General features: G+C 37.0%; 1 protein-coding gene across 5 annotated transcripts in view; it reads left to right on the top strand.

Moving 5' to 3' along the window:
- COL14A1 (collagen type XIV alpha 1 chain) overlaps positions 1-21,457 on the top strand; it is a 127,554-nt gene that overhangs the window by 69,790 nt on the left and 36,307 nt on the right. For all 5 annotated transcript variants that reach the window (XM_035318050.1, XM_035318052.1, XM_035318054.1 and 2 more), the window contains exons 23-34: positions 465-581; positions 2,467-2,613; positions 5,033-5,107; positions 6,447-6,586; positions 7,495-7,618; positions 8,776-8,919; positions 10,898-11,062; positions 12,476-12,514; positions 12,731-12,869; positions 15,256-15,398; positions 16,842-16,951; positions 18,604-18,762. In XM_035318050.1, coding sequence (XP_035173941.1) covers positions 465-581; positions 2,467-2,613; positions 5,033-5,107; positions 6,447-6,586; positions 7,495-7,618; positions 8,776-8,919; positions 10,898-11,062; positions 12,476-12,514; positions 12,731-12,869; positions 15,256-15,398; positions 16,842-16,951; positions 18,604-18,762 — 1,502 coding nt within the window. The remainder of the gene's footprint in view (positions 1-464; positions 582-2,466; positions 2,614-5,032; positions 5,108-6,446; positions 6,587-7,494; positions 7,619-8,775; positions 8,920-10,897; positions 11,063-12,475; positions 12,515-12,730; positions 12,870-15,255; positions 15,399-16,841; positions 16,952-18,603; positions 18,763-21,457) is intronic.

A 21,457-nucleotide genomic window follows, 5' to 3' on the forward strand; every position in this document is an offset into this window, starting at 1 on the left:
AATGCCTCACCACCCCCTGAGTGAGGAAAGACATTTGCATAACAATAGATATAACCCTCTGTAATGGAAAATCTGTTTACTCTTTTTTTTTTTTTTTTTTTTTTTTTCTCTAACTCCAGATATAAAAGTATAATATTTATATCTCTAAATCTCAATTTATTTTAAAGTAGATTTTTGGCAGAAATAGTGCTTTTATAATAGTTTTATACTGATTCCTAGTGACTGGCTTTTTAGCAGCGTTCGTTATTTAGTCTTAACTACATTGACTGAAGTTTCAAAATTCTGATCTGAAAATTCACATTTTTTTCCCTTCCTTTTTTGGTTTTATTGATGACATTTTTGTAAGCAGCTTTTAAAATTATTTGTTAAAAATGACTTTTATAATTCTGTTGTTGCTTCTTCTTGTGTGTCATATTAGAGGAATAAATCTATTTTTTATTTTTTTTTTAATATTTAATTTTCAGTGTACCTGGGTGTGACAGATCTGGATGCATATCAAGTCCGCATGACCAGTCTCTGTGCTCAGTGGCAGCTTCACAGACATGCTACTGCATATAGGGTAGTTTTAGAATCGCTCGTGGGTAAGTTGTTCGATATACATTTGCAGCCCAGCCCAGAGAACTGAACTCTATGAGTTAAGAAATTGTATGTGGTCAGACCTGTAGACTGGCTCCAGGAAGACTGGAAATGATGGGCAGAAGAAAGAGTTATCTACACCTTGAAAGTTTCAAGACATTTCTGTCTGTTTATATCAAATAGATGTTAACTTGTCCTTTTTATTGGTGGGAGTTTTATCTGTCAGAAGAAGACAGGTGATTACATGAGATCTTCACTGGTGTAAGGGACAGAAGATAGATAAAAAAGGAAGTGAATGCATTTAGGATTGCAAATAAGCCCATCAGGGATTGCTCTGCAGGATTAAGGGAGGGCAGAAGGGAAGGGAAAGCTCTGATTGAATTCAGACCATGTTCACAATCAGAACAGGGTCCAGTTTTGTCTGTTCTCATGCAGCTGATTGTTAGTTGTAGATTGCAGCAATGGTACTCATCTGGATAAGCATGAGGTGTTTTTTATGTGGCAACATGTGGTGTCTTGATGCTTTTAGCAAAGGCTATATAGACAGTGAAATACACTTTCTTCTGTTTCTTCTGTTGCACTGTGATTCTTAGGTGTAGCCAGAAGAGGTTATGGAGACGTCACTGTGCAGAGTAATTTTCTTATCCCCAGTAGACATGAATGATCCTTTGAATGATGACAAACTAGAAGCTTGGATAACTTAATAAGATTTAATGGCATCTATCAAAGTTATCAGGAAAAGCAATACTAATTTGATTACAAAAGAATAATGACATTTCTGTGCTATGGCAAATAGGTGGTGATATATGGTTTATTTGAAGGCCTAAAATACAGACAAGCTGTTCTGAAAGCAGAGGTCTTTGCTGAATCAAAAGAGCACAGATTTTCTTCTCTGCTGGGAGCTAGACAGTATTCTGTTTTCTTGGTACCTCGTTCCTCATCTATATAACTGCCAAAACTGTTTTAACTGAGCCAGAATTGTTTTAACTGAGCCAAGAGAGCCTAAATATGAGCGAAATGAGCTGAAGTGTGAACAATTGCCTCTTAATAACATCTATCGTGAAGAATTTTGATTGTCAGATAGGGTATGTGTCTCAGCCAGGCAGTGATCATTTATTTTTATACTAATCTAATGCATCCTGATAAGGATCAGATGTTTTTTTTCCCTTGGCAATGAATGATTGGCATTTTGTGTTTATACTCTGTAGCATGTGGGATCAGTTGCTTGTATATTTCACTGTAATACTTCTTGCTGCTACAGATCATGAATTGTGCTGAAGGTTTTCTTTTTTATTATTAAAACATGCCTGAAGCTATTTCCAGCATCTAGGCTTTTTCCATTGTCAACATGTTTTCCAGTTCAGAATTGAATGGAATTTATCTGAAAACCCTATAAAACCCTATTCCTTAACCAACACATTAAATGGTTACTAGTGGAAGCTTGAGTACAATATGTAGTTCAGTCTCTTTTGCAATTACTAAGCAGATTACAGACTCTGAGAACCAGAGGCATAGACAAAAGATGCTGTGGAATTGCATAATGCAACAATTCCTCATTAGACTCTGATAATTTAGGACCAGATCCAAAGCCCATTGATGACAGTGTTAGTGTTTTTATTAACTTCAGTGCAAGGGGTGAAATTCATCTCTTTTCCTGCAGATATCTGACACATCCCTCAGCTCCTACTTAATTTGAAGGATGGAATGTCACAGAGACCTCTGCACAGAGGTGAATTTCAAGAAATAAGGCAGCATCTGGTTTATACATTTATGTCAGCCACTTGTCCTTCATCTGCTGTCATGTTCCCTTCTAATTTCAGACTTACATTGCACTGTTCAATAAAACAGCAAAGGAAACTATGTTTTAACGATTTCTTTTTTTGATTCCAGATGGGAAAAAGCAAGAGGTAAATCTTGGTGGAGGGACGTCTAGACATTGTTTCTTTGAGCTAATGCCTGGGACCGAATATAAAATCAGTGTCCACACACAGCTTCAGGAGATAGAGGGCCCTGCTGTAAGCATCATGGAGACAACGTGTGAGTAAAGCAGATCAGAGTTCAGCTAGCAACAATAATGCTTGATTGCTTCTCCTTTTTTTCCTTCTTGCCTAAAAATGTGCTATTCCTACACAGTTTTGTTTAGCTGAGATTTTAATTTTTCGGCTACAATGTGACTCCTCTGCAGAAGTGCACAAAAGGCGGCTTTCTCCAGAGGATTCTTACTCCGCTGCTTTGTATTCTTTGTGAAGTCACATTCAGCAACTGTACTGGACTTCTTAATGAGAATGAAGCAGGGACAGTGGATTAGATCCTTTCATAAAATGTCCTGCTGGGGGATAATCAAAAAGTCTGTGACTTTGTAAAAAGAAAAAGAAAAAAAATACAGAAAAACAAAGCAAACAGAAACAGAAATAGAGATTGTTTTATATGCTGCAGCTCTTGTCATTTAGAAAAAATTTCACCATGTGTGGTGTCTGAGTAACATGCAGTTAAACAGGACCTTGATGCCCAATCTACTTACGTATTAAAAGAAGAATAAGCAACCTTTTTTTAGTATTATTCTCAGTAACATGAGACAGGCAAAAGCAATAACAACAACAACATCAAAATCAAACAACTCTTGCAGCTGTTTTTGAAGGCAGGACCCTGCTCTCATGAGTTCAAAATACTGTAAGGAAAAATACAGGATGAACAGAATGAAATAAACATATTCAAATGTTATCTTTCTTCAAGCCTGCTTTCAATCTAGGTGACCCACTTCTCATACTACATTACTGTACACCACAGTGCTGTTACCCTTCTCTCAGGGTAGATAACATTTATCATTTTACTCTCCAACTTCACCTGTCCACACTTATGTTTAATATATAGGACGAACTTGCACAGCGCATGATTTCACTTCTCCACTTCTCAGTTCTCCAGGCTTCGTTTTTCATCAGAGGCTCAGAGCAGTGAGAGCCAAGCAAAAATCTGCCCGCTTTTTTTGGAGGAATGCATTTTATGTGCTCTGTATTTCAGGGAGTTAGGAAGAGAAATCAGGAAGAGCACACTTTGGTCTACATGTCCATTTGAGAGAGATGGTTTGTCATGTAAACAGACTGTTGTATCATGTCAGAAAAGGACATGGTTTTAGAGCAGCCTCCACCTCTCTGTTGCTCAGAGGGCAGGCTTTTGAGTCACTGCACTGCAGCTTGTGACTTTCTAAATGGAAATTCCTGGCCTTCTGTGTCCATGGAGGTGCTGGATGTTAGTTTCTTCATACGTGTTTCAGAGGCTTGGCCTTCTCTTGTGCTCAAGCCAAAGGAAAGACTCACATCAGTTTCAGTGGGAGTGAAATTGGATGTGGACATGGGGTGTGTAATGAATCCTGCTTGTGCTGATCTTTCCCAAAGACAGATGTCTTTTCTGAAATTGTTTATCTAACTCTATCCATTGTCTATAAACATCACAAATATAGCAAACACCAAGTAGTTCTACTTGAAGGAATGAAGCTGTTACGTCACCTGTTGCTTCCTATGACAATGGTGTTGACAAAACATGAAAAAAAAATGCTGTTGAACCAAAGTGGAAACTTTTCCTCAGCTATAGATGGGGAAGTAAACACGTGTGCCTGTTATCTCTGGGAATTCAGCTAAGGCTGAATTAAAATAGACTGAGCAGAGCTCTTGCATGCAGTAAAGCTGTCAGTTAGTGATCATGCAGTCAGCTAGATTTCTGGGAGGTTGTCATTCCAAAGCTTATTTTTAGGAGAAGGAAGAGACAGATTAACCAGTCTTCAGAAACTCTCTATGGAAGTCTTCTTAAAAGCTGCTGCAAACAAGGAAGCTACAGTCCTGCGGAGCTGTGCTAGGAACTGCATTTCTAGCTGGAAGCATAACTAGACATGTCTAAGCATAACATAACATGACTTTCACAGAATTCAGGAAAATTTTAATCAGGACAGGCTGTGGTTTGCTCTGGATTGCAGGCACTGGCTTGCTCTTGCCCTGTCTCTCCAAGTTTTGGATTGCAAGACTAATCTCTTCCTCCTCCCAGTGTGGGTAGAGACTCACTTTCTGTAATGAAGCATTGGTTGTGGTCAGAAGGGAAAGGATACTGACCTTAAATAAAATGAATTAAGAATACTGTGTCAAGAATGGTGCCGCCACATGGTCTGCTACACTGGGAAACACAGAAATGGACAATTCCTGTAGTAGTTCAGCAACACATTGTGTCACTCAGAATGAAATGCACCCACTAGTTGCTTTATAATAGTTCCAGCCATTTTCAGGTGCTCATTAGAGGATGACGTTACATGCATACACTCACCTACCTTTTTCTCCAATTGCATAACTAGTTAGTTAGAGATAATGAATTTAAAATCTGGGGATGAGTAGAAAATACTGTGTTTAATATAGATAAAACATATTGGGATTTTATTTCAAGCATTTTCATATTTCTTCCTTTTATTCTCAAGTACCATTTCCAACTCAGCCACCAACTTCTCCTTCAACAACATCTCCACCACCTACAATCCCTCCTGCAAAAGAAGGTAAGTGCTGCATGTGGGGGTCTGTAATAATTTTAAGGTGTTGATGCGATATTTTCTGCTTCTGACACAATTTTTAGACCTTTGGGGATCCATTTTCAAAATGCATTTGCTATGACTACACCGTTAAGGCAGCTGGCTTAAACTTAATGAGCCAAAAGTCTGCAATGGTTATTGTATTGTTGAAATTTGCAGAAAAGAGTGTTCATGTCTGTGGGGTTTTCTTTTTACAGAACCCCTAAACCGTACATGTTTTGCAACTGAAGCAGATATCCTAGGGGTAATTAAACTTCTAAAACAGCTTGATTTAAAAAAAAATATGTCTACTTTAATTAATGACAAAATTGTTGGCTGTGTTCAGGCTCTCCTCTTTAAATGTAGACTTCCTTTTATTTATCAACTGAACATGAAGTGTTTTGTACAGTCTCATAAATATTCCTGTGAGGGGAGCATTATTGTTGAGGCCAAATCCATCAACTTGAAGTGGCTTGCAGCACTTCAGAATTTAATCCCTGAGTACAGGAAAAAAAGGCCTTGTGTGTGTTTTAGAACTGCATAGCATCATTTTTCTTTTTCTTTTTTTTTTTTTTAATCCAAGTAGTAATCAGCAGAAAACTAGAAATACAGGTATGTATCTTCCTGTCCCAGTCTCTGGATGTAGATGAATGTTTTTCTTCAAGATGAAATATGTTTTAAAACTAACCTTGCTTTGAGACTGTTTGATTCTGACCCTGAGCAATAGGCCTGGATTCTGTAGTGTGCTGGAGTTTCCCAGTTTCCAGGAAAGACTGAGCAACTTGTGTGGGCATGTGTACAGCTCTGCAGACTATTTTGCACAAGAGCATGCTGAAATAAGATGATATGGGGGATTCCTGCACTGCTCCTTAATATTGCAGTTATAAAGGGGTGAGCACCAGGCACTACAGAGCTCAGTGTACAGTTTTGAACGGACTTGTTTCCACAGGGAGCCTCTACAGTGGAGTACGGATTCTCTCCTATTGCTTACTGTGTCATGGAAAGAGTCTGGGATTGTGTGAATGCATGTGTGACTTTATTTAACAACCTAAATAAAAATGGTCACCCAGATTTTAAATAACTGTTAGGACCCGAAAGTGTATTCTGTGATAGGATCTGTCAGTGCACATCATTCACCCCTTGTGGAGCTCAGCTGGTTCTACACCTGCACTGAAATCAGTGCCAGCAGGTCTGTGTGCTAAAGCATTATTAACTAACATTTTAAAAGGGCTTTTCATGACAGTAATATTTTCTTAAGTAATTTATGAGATTTCCCAAGGAGTTGAGGTGTTGCTCTAATTCTAGAATACTTGCTTTTCTTTCCCAGTGTGCAAAGCAGCCAAAGCTGACCTAGCATTCCTGGTGGATGGGTCATGGAGTATTGGAGATGACAATTTCAATAAAATAATTAGCTTTCTGTATAGCACCGTTGGAGCTTTGGATAAGATTGGCCCTGATGGAACTCAGGTAATCAATGTAGGGGGACAGGGATGGCATGTGCAGTAGACAGGGCAGTTTAGATTAGCACCAGAAAAAAGCTATTGACATAATTTCACAATTCTTTTCAAGACATAAACTGCCTTATGGCAGTATTTTTTAATATCTTATTTTATACATCCCATATGGTAAAATTCATGACATGAATTTTGCTAGCGTGAAGGCTAAGTATCACTTCAGTCACCTTTGAATTGGTCATGTCTAAATAAGCTAAAAATTGCATTGATAATAAAAATTAAAAGTTAATTTAGTTCATTTATCACTCACAGTGCTTCAGAAGTTTAAGTGCATCATTCATGCTTAGTTTAAGCATGTGAGTATCTCCTTTCAACTCAGGAACACCACTTACAGACTATGAAGTTTGATACACTTTCTGCATTGTAGAGATTCAGTATATAGTATTGAAGTGCCCTCTCAGGACTCAAATAGCATCGTGTTTGGGAGAGGCAATATGTCAGAATATGTTCTTGCACATTTCTACTTCTTGCTTCAGTGTTGCTCCCTAACTGTAAGTTGCTATTCATTCACGGAGACTGAATAAAGTCCCTGCAGTTCTGTGTGTAACTGTACACGTGTACTGTAACTAGGATTTTGCTTTTGGGCTGGATTGGGAGTATTTTTGCCAAAGTGGGTATTACTTTTCTCATCCTGCTTGCTGCAAAATGAAACCAGAAAGTATCAGGTGGCTGCCAAAGCTGAAGAGAGTAAAACTAAATTTTATTTAGTGAAAGCTTTTTAAAAAGAAGAAAGTTCTGCATTCAATTTAAGGATAAAGCAACATTACGAGATAAATCCTTGTTTTAAATGCTCTGATCCCTTACTTTTTGCTGATGCACTGGGTAGTGCTCTAATAACAAACACATCTTCTGTGTGCACAGGTGGCAATAATTCAATTCAGTGATGATCCCAGGACAGAATTTAAATTGAATGCATACAAAACGAAAGAGACTCTTCTTGAGGCTATTCAGAAAATAGCCTACAAAGGAGGAAATACAAAAACAGGTGAGAAAGGTCATGGTCATGATGCAGATTTTCTTCCTGCCACTCTCTGTACAGCATTTTGATTCCATTTGTTAAGTAGTTTCAGATATCAGTGCAAAAACAGTGAGAATGTAGTATCTCCAGCCTGGAGATGAAAAGTAGTGCTTTGGCATTAGAAAGTCTTTGGAATCTGTGGTTTACATCCCTCCCCACCTACTGCTGGGCACTCACCCCTCTGACCAACAGTGAGTTCAAGGATCAGGGAGGGAGGAAGGACGGGAGAGCCAGTTAGGCAGCAGTGAATGACTTTGGGGATTGTGGAAGTTGAAATGGAGAGTAATCTGAAATCAACTTGGCAAGAGCAAAAGTGAGAGGGGAGAGAAGGTGGGAGGAAGCTTGCAGAGCGTGTAGGAAAATAGTGGGCAGAGTGGAAGGTTGGTTTGGTTAAACGCCAGGACAGTTAAACCTCAGTGGTATGTTTAAGACTGGGCTGGGTGAAGAGGTCTGTAAACTGAATGCAGTTACATTTTAATTAATCCCTTAGGATAGCTCTCTGATGTGAAGAAATTAAAGATGAGAACTGAAAGGGTTAAAGTCTGAGTTGGAAACCATATGTTTTATTATTCTGAGGCTGCACAGAAATTTCAAGCAGCTGTTGCATTGCATCAAATCTCAGTAGTATCAAAATGACACGTTTTCAGTTTTCTCAAGAAAATGTTGTGATGGCACTTTCAGTTGCTACCTGGACGTGCCCTCCAATGCAGAAAGAGAATATTTTGTTGTCTCTAACCTGCACAGAGTACCCTTTTCCAACCATGTCATGTTCTTGAACTTCACCTTCTGGACTGAAGAAACTGATGGCTGAAGCCATCATATTTTCAAAGGTTAGGATCAAAATTAAACTTCTGAATCTCTGCCACTCACTGAATGCACTAACTTACAGACTGCTGAGGATAAAACAGCTCCTCGTGAAACCCATTTATAGCCAGGTCCTCAGCTTTCTTCAGTCTCATGATAATTATTCAGGTCTTAAATCATACTTCTGGGTAGACATTTTTGAGACAGAGTATGTGGAGATTTCTCCTTTTATTGATATGTAACATCATATGAAAAGCCAATAGAAATCGAATATATGACACAGCGAAATTACACTGTCTTTTTTTTTTTTTCTTTTTCAGGCAAAGCCATTAAACATGCAAGAGAAGTCTTGTTCACTGGAGAGGCAGGCATGAGAAGGGGCATACCAAGGGTTTTGGTTGTCATTACTGATGGGCGATCACAGGACGATGTGAACAAAGTCTCCAGAGAAATGCAACTAGATGGTAAAATGTGTAGATTTAAGAATTATCACATTTTCATTTATTTTTAATTACACATAACTGCATAAGTTCAGACTAAAGATAAGGGTAATTTTTGCTCCAAAACAATTCCCAAGTTTAAATAAAACAGTAGATATTGAGAATCTCAGAACATCACTAGGGTATGGTTAGATTCTGGATATATTTTTGAGATTAATATTACTGTTTTTCATTGTGGAAGCAGTTCTAATATCATGTAGCAGTTAATGGAATTGTTCCCATAATGAAGAATTTAGAGGGCATGATCCTAAGAAACTGTGTTGTTGTCTATGGAATGTAGTCTTACGGTTACCAGCAAATTGAACTGTTTTGTTTTCTATACAAAAGGTCCTTTGAAGTTCTTCTGTATGTTCTTTCGCTGGTTCTAATCTGATCTCATCTTACAATAATTGCCTGTAGGATATTTTTTATTATTTTTTAACATGACTTTGGTTATGTAGAAATGACTGACACTAAGGTTTGTATCAAAACCCTAAGGACACAGTGCGCCACGCAGAATGAAACTTAAGGACAGGAAAAAAAAAAAAAAAAAAAAAAAGCCATAATCATTCTTTTTGGTGGATATCTCAGAAGAAATTAGATTTGTGGTTTATAAGTTGCCTTTAGACTTCAGCAGCTATGAATGTACCAGTGTATATTACTGATTACTGAAATCCAATGTAGTCAATGAGCTTCATTGTCTGCTTGTATCATTGTTAAATGTTGATTTTGCAAATAACATATTGCAAAATAGTAGAGCACAGATAACTTGTTTTAAACAGCAAACAAGAAAAAAACCTCTGTATTTGTCATTAAATTGGAATCTGTTCCTAAACAAATAAACACAAAAACATGCTTAACTGTCAGGTAAGTTTTGCGGTTGCCTTATTATCTATTAGACTTGGAATGACCTTGAGAGGAGAAGGCATATCATGGGGATTCAGTTGCTGACTGGGACATGTCATCCTAGTTACCCCAGACAAATAACTTCCTGCCTCGCATTTCCTTTTGTGCATGTTGCCTGCTCAAGCTGCAGCTAGGTTGGAGCAGGTACTGACTTGTGTCTGTGGTAGAGACCAGCACGAAGAGATGCTGATGTTGGATGAAACATGAAGTTGTTGTTATAATATATTAAATCAAAGTTCTGTTATGCTAAAAGCTCTGCAGAAGGTAAAAATGTCCCCGAGCCTCATTCAAACTTAAAGAAAATACTGTTTGACTAGAGTCAGTTTGGGCCTGGGCCATACATGTCCATTAACAATATTCAGGCTGATGCAGACAGGGTTTTTCTTTATGTTTTATGGGAAGGAAAATGTGGAAAACCTTTTGGTTAGGTTGCTGCTCATCAAACATATAGGATAAAATTCCCATTTCCTTTCATTTCACTCATTTAAGTCTTTGAAGTCAGGCTCAAATTTCAAAATACGTTCACGTCGAATACATAAAACAGATTTGACCAGTGCAGTTAAATTGTTGATGAAATGAGAACACATTTCAGTGTTCACTCATGAGACATCGGTAGCTTCAATATTCTGATTAATATGTGGCACAGAACAAAATCTGAAAAACCTGCAGGAAATTAACTTCTGTGCTTTGTATTTATGATATACTCAATGCATGGAGATTTTTATGTGTAATACAGCATGGCATTAAATTAGAAAAGCATTTAAATGTATGCTGAAACTTTAAACAACTGAGTAATCTTATATGTCTTCAAAAAAACACTTGAGCATTAATTTTAATTAACTGTTTAAGCACAAGTAGCCAAAAGAAATACCTCACAGATAATATATTACCTTTCTTTTTGATTACATGCATGCATTTTCTGGTGTGATAGGATAATAATAGAATTTCCATCATTGTATTTAATTGGGAAAAGAGCCAATGCAAATACACTTGTGTTCATATTTTATTTCCACTCCTCAAATGAATGACTCATGAGAGTGTTCTTTTTTTTTTACAGGCTTCACCTTTTTTGCTATTGGAGTAGCCGATGCTGACTATTCAGAGTTAGTTAATATTGGCAGCAAGCCCAGTGAAAGACATGTCTTCTTTGTGGATGACTTTGATGCCTTTACAAAGATCGAAGATGAGCTGATCACTTTTGTTTGTGAAACTGCATCAGCAAGTTAGCCTTTTGATTTATACTTGCTTCTAAAATAAATGCTAAATACTGTGGGGGGGTTTGTAACTATTTCTTATTAAGAGGTATTCTTGAAAATAGATCTTTTAAGCGTAATTTAATACAGATATTGTAACTCTAATGCTATTTCTGTAGAAGGTTAACGAGATGAAGTTGTTATGACTCCAAAATAATTAATGGTTATTTGCCATAAATCTAGAATAGATCCACTGGTTGTAAGAAACTTTCTTCAGATTCAAAACATTAATTGGTTCAGAATTTAGTCATAATAAGTTAATTGCATTTGTATTTTGTATGCTTTAACCATGTGTACGAGCAGAGTTAGCTACATTCATCTTTATTCCAGTCACACAGTTAATTTATTACCGGAGACCCAAATGTTAATGTTTATATTATCATAGAAACTAGAAGAGTTGTGGCCTACGGAAAAGAGTAGAACAGGCCCAAACTCTGAAATCTATGAAAACACCACACTTCAGACTATGTATGAAAAGGAAAAGGAAGACATTCTGGAAAAACACCTAATGGTTAGAGGTCAATAATTCACATGGTTTTAGCTGTATGCCTCCAAAATGTATAAGCCAGGAAGTAGGCAGTGTAGAGCTGATGTTAATCATTTGTGATTGTACAGAGTCCTTGTGCATGGGGCTGTAAATTGTCAGAGCTGGTGAACACAAGACTGTTGCTTGTATCCCAGCAATTCTTTGTTTATGACCATAGTCTCTACTTTCAATGGTACAGATAACTTTGAATGTTGAGAATACTCAATGGTAGCATTTATTTGTCTTTTGAGCTTGTATTCCAAAAGTGATCTCCAAATATAAGTGCCCTACGGTGCCGTATTTGACACCCTGCATCTAGGCATATTGATTTCCCAAGCTGCCTTTCCTGGAAGAGATTAGTGTGCTTTCTTACCTGCCAGAGGAGAGATAAACACATCGTATGGACTATGTGCACCACTGGTCTCTCTCTCTTATGGAGGAGTTCAAAAAGAGAGAATTCCAACTAAAGGAATTGAGCTGGAGCTGAAGTTAGGTTGAAATGCACAGATAAAGAGCAGGGGCATTTGGTTAAAACCTAATATAATAAATACTTTTTTACACATTCTGAAGACAGGTTTGTAGAAAGATTAAACATTCATGGACAACAGATCAGTAAAGGGATGTTATATGGAGTATGCAGGGATATATATCCTTTGACAACTTTGATAAAACCATTGTGGATCCTGAGGAACAAAACTGAATGGAGTGGAAAGTGCCCAGACTTGCATGCATTTCCTTAACAGCATCTCCTTTTGCCACTGTTGGGGATAGAGTACTGAGCTGAGTACACCATTTTTTTGACCTAGTAGAACATCTCATATATCCTTAAATGTTTCTTTCCTTTTTTTTTTTTCAGCCTGTCCATTGGTAACTAAAGATGGCAACAATTTTGCAGGTACACCATTTTTGTGTTTGTTTTTGTTCTGGACTTATGGATTTTTTTATTATTATCATTTTCTCAGTATTAGGCAATAAAATTCCCTTTATATTAACAGCTGTTATACAGATGGTGATATGAAACTGATGCAATCAACTTTGTCCTTTTTTCTTTCCTGAACTTCGGTATTAATTTAATTTATATTAATAGAATGTATATTTTGGTGCCTTCCAGGATTTAAAATGATGGAAATGTTTGGCTTGGTTGAAAAGGAGTTTTCAGCCGTTGAAGGGGTTTCGATGGAACCTGGTACATTTAACGTTTACCCATGCTACAGACTGCACAAGGATGCCCTGGTGTCCCAACCTACCAAGTATGTATTTATATGTAAACATTTGTAAAATACACAAAGATAATTTTCCGGTGCAGGCAATTATTTGTTTTAAGGGTTGGTACATTCACATCAGAAGAGCAGAGAGGGTAGTTCATATCTACCTTATACTAATAAATAGAAAGAGCATTTGTTGTCCCAAGTCCTCAACCAGTTTTTTTTTTCAAAAATAACAGTTGTGGGTAAAAGCAGGTAAACTCACTGGCTATTTGCAATTTCCTCTACGAGCTGATTTCAGGCACGTGCAAGTTTGGCACCTAGCAATTCCACATGGGCACATGCCAGTAGTGCTTTGTGAAAGATACCTATGGGAAGTGGGTTGAGGTCTCAGAGTGCAGAATGGCCTATTTTTAGGAAGGGTATCACTAGAAATTATCCTGGAAGCTGTTGGTAGTCTATTAAGGTTTACCCTCACCCACAGTGAGTGGAAAGGGAGAGAGAAAGAGAAAGAGTTGAAGTCTGAGTTGGAGTAGGAAGCTGCTTTAGGTCCCTGACTGAATCAGTCTATATCCATCCTTGAATACAGAAGGTTATCCTCCTAATGCTAAAATGAGTGTGTGAACACTTCCCAGTACCTTCCTGAGAGCCAGGATGTAGTTCAGTATCAAGGACTATGTCCTGGCAGAGATGCAGAGAAGGCAGTGAGGAAACCTCCCACAGAACTTCTACATTTTTTCCTCAGAGAGGAAGTGATAGGAAAATCTCCATTTCTTCTCTGAGCAGTGTGCACATTATGTTTGATTCCACCTTGTCCGGTCTCCCCAGTTTGTGTTAAGTGGCACCAGAGAAAAGTAGTGGCCCTACTGGATTAAACATGGGAAGTGTTAACAGGATTAAGGATTTCTTAGCTGAGATAAATAAGAAAGAACAACAGTGGGAAATGTTTTTTAAATTTTGTATTTGAAGTCATCTTAGTCTTTGTGTGTGATTATCGTATTATGTCACAGTTGGAGCCATGTTTCTTGGAGCTGTGTTGTATTCTCCCTGTTTAGTTTCCTTCTGAGTCTAGATGGAGTGGAATTTACAGGGATTAGTATTTCTCACCTCTTTTTCCTCTTCTGCTTCTTCCTGATTGGATCGGCTGCATTTATATGCTCTTACCTAGCTGCCACCTCAGCCCAATATTACTGCTTCATTAGGCATTCAGTCTCTTTCGTGGTTCAGAATACCTTTCTCTTGCCAATCTACAGGTACGTCTGAATAATACCACTTTTTTTTTCTCATCTCATCTGTGCACTCAATGCCATTAATGCTCCTCATTAATTCATTAATTCTCCTATTCTGTATTCCCAAGCATCGTGCTTTTCCCACCCTGCTTATTGAATTTTGTTTGGTTATTTCTTTTTAGAATGGGAATGCTTTAAGGCTTTTTTTACACCTGTTGAATTCCCTCTCTCTTTTCTCTCTGGAAAGTGTACAGTGCAATATTGCCTCTGGTCATCTATAGACCACTGCGTGGAATATATTGATCGTATATCACATTTAACTCTTTTTCCCAGCATGAAACATATCTCTACATATTAAAAGTACCAGAATACCTTTAGGTGGAAAGGATCACATTTGGGGAAAAGAAAGGATTATATTTCAGGCTTCTTTCAGATCCCTTTACCATGATTTAAGGAATTAGGCTAATTAACACTTTCAATATACAGACAGTCATTTCAGACATTTCTTTGTCCCACCTTGGGATTTGACAATGAAAGGTTAAATTAAATTGAAAGTCTTAAATAACAAGCTTGAGGAAATGAAATAAAGTAATACACTTCTTTTATATCATAAACTTCCTATATCTTCCACAAGAATTCTAGGAGACCAGATTGTATATCTGTATTTATGGTCTGTTTTGACTGCACAATGTTATATGGTGGCTTTGAACTGTATAAACTGAATTCCCTATAATTTATAAAGCATCCAGAAACATTGTCTGTTGTTCCTAATTTCTATCCATTATTTAATGACAAAGGATGCTTCTGTTGATATAAGTCTACCAAGCAACTTCTGCTTTCATTGTCTTTTAATCCAGAAAATAGTGAAGGTCTTGCACATGGCTACTATGTTTTAAAACCCTTTAACATAACAAATTTCAACTTTATGTCAAACTGACCTCTGATTTGATCTCCAAATTTAGTTTTAAAAGTTTAGGGCAACTTTTTAAATTTCAAGGGAAAAGATAAATTCTCTGTTTTCCCTGAGTATTCTTATGATAGCTATCTAGTATATTTTGCAAACACTTACTCATATTGCTTCTCATTCTTGATTTCCAAAGACAAATACAGAGTGATACAAAATGCACTAAGTGAACATCTGATGAGTTAAATCAACAGATTTAATGCTTGTTTCAGTTTAAAAAACATTACTTCTTTTACAGGTATTTGCATCCTGAAGGTCTCCCTTCTGACTACACCATTACCTTTCTATTTCGCATACTTCCTGATACACCTCAAGAACCATTTGCTCTTTGGGAGATTTTAAATGAACAATATGAACCACTGGTTGGAGTTATTTTAGACAGTATGTATTTTAGACAATATCTTATCTGTGATTTTTTTCTTTATATGAATGGTTCATTCTGTGTCTAGAATGATTATTGCCAATGTTTTAATCTGCTGTTAGAACAACTACCTGAATTTTGAAGGTCATGGTCATGGTGGATGTTTTTTTTATTGAATGTAACTGAGCTTAATTTGGAGATGAAGTCAAATTTTGAATACACTGCTGTAAATTGTAAGTAATGATACTGAAAACCATAGAGTTGCACCTGATGAAAACTGATGTAAATGAGATCTGATTCCTAACCATTTGCTTTAAAGTTTCCACTGCTCTGAATCTGGTTCTAACAGAAACTATCTTGACATATAACAGTGGTACTGACGGCAGGGTATATGTAGAGGTGTTGTACCCTGGTAGATAACAGGTTTAGAGCTAGAGAAATGAACTTCTGATGACTCTTCATTTCCTCTTGATTGGCATTCTATGGCTATTAACAGCTATATATAATTTATTATTTAGAATGATTCAGTATTTACTGTTGAAAAGATGCAGGTACTATGATAGCTGTTCTTTATAGCTGCTAATCTTCCTTTAAAGCGTGATCTATTAGTACAAATCATTCCATCTTTCCTAGAACTTTTTGGTTATGTCATGTTGACATAGGTGGGAATTAGGCATTTATCTAGGTTGAGGATCTGTGCCTCAGTTTCTTGCGCAAATCCCACAGAGAACTAGTAGGAGAGCAGGATCAGGTAGACATATGAGGTTGACTCCCAAATATAGGCCTCTCCTTCCTGTCAAGCCAGGAAAGAGCATTTTGACAACTCATTACTTTTGAATCACTATATCACTTAAGAACATGTTTTACTAACATTTGATTGATTGTGAATCAATCGTCAAGTCTAACAGCTTACAGTTAGGTGTATCATGGATGTACGATGATGCTGAAGATTAGGCTTATATTCAGCAAACAATCCAACTCTTGGATTTAACTAGATAATTAAGAAAATATTTTTGCAGTCACTTAGAACACGTGACAATTTAGGTAAATATCTTTGGCCCACAAAGCTGTGCTTCTGGCCTTTCTCTTAAGCTAGGGACATTTGAGTTTGAATTATTAAAGTACTTTGAAGACATTTTGGATTACGTTTACCTCTAAATTTGAATTAAATTAGTGAATTCACCCAAAACATAACCCGTTGTTATTTACATGGTTATTTTTCCACCCAAAATTTTGATTTTCTTACTCATTCATAAGATAAGCAAATTTCAAAATGTTGAGCAAAATTGAATTCCTTTTCTTAAACAGTTCTACAAAATATTTTTTATTTTTTGATATCTTGTCTTAGAAAAGACAACTGACAACTCTGGTTTTCTTTGTTAAACATAAAATTGACCTTTTCAAATAATATATCAGGCCTTTTCTTCCTCTAACGTAGAGACTTTATTTTTATTTTCTCACAGATGGTGGTAAAACACTGACTTTCTTTAACTATGACTACAAAGGAGACTTTCAAACTGTGACTTTTGAAGGTCCTGAAATAAGGAAGATATTTTATGGGAGTTTTCACAAGGTTAGTAATGGTAATAGGAAAAAAAAGCACTCTAAATGAGAGCTTTCAATGTTTTGAATTCTTTCATATGTGATCATCCACTGCAAAAAGAAATATATTTTGTATATTCAGAATAATCTGCTAAACTTCTTAGGTCTCTTTCCAATATTGAATTAACATTAAACTAATAATTGTTTTCATGATGAAGTTGATGTGACCAATTTTAATCTCATGTTTTGTGCCTCTATTTTAGAGTTGATTAAAAATACTGCCTTGAAAAGTAATTTAGAAAGAAATTGGCTTTTCCTTTTTAAGTTTGCATTGGAAATGTTACCTAAAATGTAAAGAAAAACTCCTGCAAAGAAGTTATCCTTCAGAGTTGTTATTTTTAAACATATTTTAAGGGAGTATGACAGGAGTATGACATGTTGAACTTATCTTGGCTGTAAGAGATCTTTTAACATTCTTTCCAAAAGCAGATGAGGTAATGCTGAGATTGTAGCACGTATTTGTTGTGAAAGGTGCTTTGGTTCACTCGTTCACTTTTATTCCTGATATTTATATCCTTCTTAAAAGCAAAACAGAGAAGAAAAAAAAAAAAAAAAAAAAAAGGAAGAAGAAAGGAGACTGTGAATTGAGGGATAGTATTCACAGAGCGTAACTTCTCTAGACTTTTTTAGTCGAAGGAGCAAGAAAGGGAGGGCAGGTCAGAGCAGGAGTCTAATACTGACTCTTTTAAGTTGTGCTTTGGGAGAACACGTGAGGCAATAGCAAACTCTCCTTTTAAATATTTTTTCTGCATTTTGAATGATGATCCTAGCTACAAGAGACCAAATTTGAAGCTCCAGCTGAGCCCGGAGAAAAGCAGCTACGGGAGTTCTTCGTGGCCTTTCTTATACACACCTTGGGCTCTAATCTCCATGCAGGATACTGATATAGAGCAGATGATGCATTTCTACCAGTTCTTCATCTGGCCTATCCCTGGAAAAAATAAATAAATAAATAAATAAATGCTATTTCATTTGTTTAACTAAGGTTTACTAGTGACAGGATAGTTGTGGCTAGGATTGGCTTTTCAGCTGGGAATGGCTCCGCTGCATCAGCAATGGACAACAGAGTGATTTCATGGCAGAAAGAAAAATCTTTGTTGCTATACTCTGCTTTTCCATGCTGCATTTGATGTGATTTGATATTTTTTCAGTGTAAAAAGTTCACGTGAAGGTTTTTCTGTGTGGTCATGTATAATTTACAGAATAACTTTTACTGCTTAGTTTTGACTTTACAAGCAGTGCTATGTAGCAGGATGGTACAAGGCCTAGGAAATATCACTGACCACATAAATCAAAGGTTCTGTGAGATCTGTGTGGTACATTAACTTTATGTAGACCTTTTTGGGGGGAATAAATTTTCTCCCTGAGTAAATTATGGAAATTTCTACTTTTTATGCAGATGGTGCATAAGCAGAGAAATAAGCCATATTGATCAAACAGATTAGAATCATAGAGTAATTCTGGTTGGAAGGGACCTCTAGAGGCCATCAACATTATTTGCTATGGATCAGTCTCAATTTTGATAGCAAGCATGAAATTAGGAACTGATTTCAAAAAATGCCCAGCAAATTAATATATCCTATGTGTTCTTTTGTATGTTAAAGCATCTCTTCTTTTACTTAGTTGCATGTTGTTATCAGCAAGACTACTGCCAAAATAGTTATTGACTGCAAGGAAGTGAGTGAGAAGACCATTAATGCAGCAGGGAATATTAGTTCTGATGGCATAGAAGTGCTGGGAAGAATGGTCAGATCAAGAGGACCGAGAGACAACTCTGTGCCAGTGAGTAGAACAAGAATACTTTAAACAGTTTGAAAATCCTAAAAATCTGCAACAGTTTTCAACTTAAGCAAAATCTATTTTAAATATTTTAATAAACCAAATTATTGTTCAGATGTTATTCTCAAACACATACACAAACACAGTGTGTCCCAAACTGCATTACACAGTGTAGTAATAAAATGTATAGCTCACTTGCCTGGAATGATTTTGAGTTTGCTTGTAGTGATAATTGTTCCTCCTATTTCCTATTCCCTCTTTCCTATTCCCACTTTGCCCCCATGCACACTGTCCGTTCATTAAATAATTTAACTGTTTTGATGCAGATTGCCCTCAAAAAACCCTGACTTAGCATATCTCTTTCTTATTGAATCATTAATGAGTTCAATATCTAAATACTAAGATACTTGAAAATGAGAAAGATCCTCCCCAAGTTAGGTACTCTTTCATTCCTCTGAAATTAATCTCCTAACAGCAGTAACCAGTCATTCAATTTGCATGGCAACCTGTAGGTCATTTTGCCTCAGATGTCTTTAAGAAGATTTGTTTCAGTTTTTCAAGGTACATTTAGTTGCTGCGGCAGACTTGCCAGTCTGGTGAGGATCTTGGGAAGGCTTTGCTGTGCAGCATTGTTTGCTGATTTTCACTGAACATTTTTGACCTTAGAAAGAGGTTAGCATAGAATGTGAACCTTGAACTCAAGGCTTGATTTGAATAGGAATGAGGTTTCAAAAATGTATTTACTTGTTATTATATGGAGATACTCTGTTTAGTCAAAAATGAGCCCTCAGAATATATCTCTGTGTACAAAAATGAGCTTTTAGGGCTTAAACTTACGAATAATAATTATATCAAGCCTGTAAAGACAATTACACAGAGAAACCTTTGTAGTCACTTTCCAATAGAAACAGAAAAAGGCAAACGTAGAAGAACTTGGAATTAAAGGAGGCTTTGTAAAGAGAAGTGGAAAGAAATGGTGTCTTTTGTTAGAACCAAGGAATCTATAAATCAGATTACCCACTCACTGAAAAATTTAGTTTTGTTCAAATGAACTATAAAGCTTATAAGACTACAAATGTGTAGCTGAAAAAATAACTTCTTTAATCCATACGACTGCTTAGTTGCCATCAAATTTTACCACATACACCAAATTACAAGCAGATCAAGAAAGCATCCAAATACCATGCCTTAATGTCTCCATTTTGCACATTTTATTCATAATGAGAAGAATTTGTGTGAATAGTCACGTATAAGTTTTGAATGAAAGGAGGTGTTTTCATGCATTTTACTATAGTTAAAGGGCATCAAAGGAAGCTAGTAGGAGGCAGGATAGTGGTTCTTCAGACGACAGGTAGCAATCAGTGCAGCTCCTTGCTGAAGAGTTTTGTGGATGCCAAGTATTTACGATTCTAGGGATGTCGTGACAAATTAATGGAAGGGAAATAGTTGGTGTTACTAACTGTGGAGAAAGGCATCTGGGGTAGGAAATCCCTGATCTGAATGTCATGGGAAGCTAGTAGACTGTAAGGGAGAAGTATGACTTACATCTTTGTGCTTCCTTAGATTTCACTCGTGCCATTGTTGAAAATGGGGTACTGGGATTTTGTCTGTCCCAGTATATTCACAGTTTTAAGGAGCTCATGAAGCCGTGAATATAAGAAAAGTACATTTTTGTAAAAAATTTGAAAATAATTTTGAATTTCCATGAGCATTGGAATTTTTGGATTGTCCGGAAATTTTCTGTTTTCATCAGCTATGTTTTCATGAAATGCTTTTATTTTAGTTTTAGGGATGTATTTTACTTAAAATACAGGCGACATATTACTTTGGAATAATATTGTGGACATTTGCTTCTGACCATGCTTACATGGAAACGTCTAACATTGTCAGAAGGTTTTCAGTGTATTTTTAAATGAATTAAACCTATTAAATCAAATGAATTTCAAAGCATTGGATACTGTCTCTCACAGTATCCTTCTGGACAAAATGTCCAGCATACAGCTAGATAAAACCATAATGCAATAAGTGAACAAGTGACTGAGTTGGGCTTGAAGGGTAATAGTAAATGGGGTTACATCAGGCGGGTGTCCCGTCACTAGTGGGGTTCCTCTGGACTCCATTTTAGGGTCAATACACATAAATGTTTTCATAAATGACCTGGACATTGAAATGACCTGGGATTCAAATGTATACTAAATCAGTTTGCAGACAACGCTAAACTGGGAGGAGCTGTTGACTCTCTCAAGGGTAGGGCAGCCTTGCAGAGAGATCCTGATAAATTAGAGGGTGCATGAAGTTTAACAGGAACAAGTGCTGGATTCTGCACCTGGGATGGGACAACCCTGGTTATATGTCCAGACTGGGGGATGGGAGGCTGGAGAGCAGCCCCATGGAAAAGCACGCGGGGGTTCTGGTTGATGTTAGGTTGAATATGAATTCACCAGTGTGCCCTGGCAGCCAAAAGGGCCAGCACTACCCTGTTTGTATCAAGCATGGTGTTTCTAGCTCGTCAAGGGAGGTGATTGTTCCACTCTGCTCTGTGCTGGGGTGGCCTCAGCTCGAGTACTCTGTGCAGTTTTGGGTTCCACAATATAAAAAGGACATAAAGCTGTTAGAGAATGTCCAAATGAAGGCAAAGATGGTGAAGGGTCTAGAGGGCAAAACGTGTGAGGAGCAGATGAGGTCCTTTGGTTTGTAC

Source organism: Oxyura jamaicensis, chromosome 2, assembly GCF_011077185.1.
Source record: "Oxyura jamaicensis isolate SHBP4307 breed ruddy duck chromosome 2, BPBGC_Ojam_1.0, whole genome shotgun sequence".
Classification (NCBI taxonomy): domain Eukaryota; kingdom Metazoa; phylum Chordata; class Aves; order Anseriformes; family Anatidae; genus Oxyura; species Oxyura jamaicensis.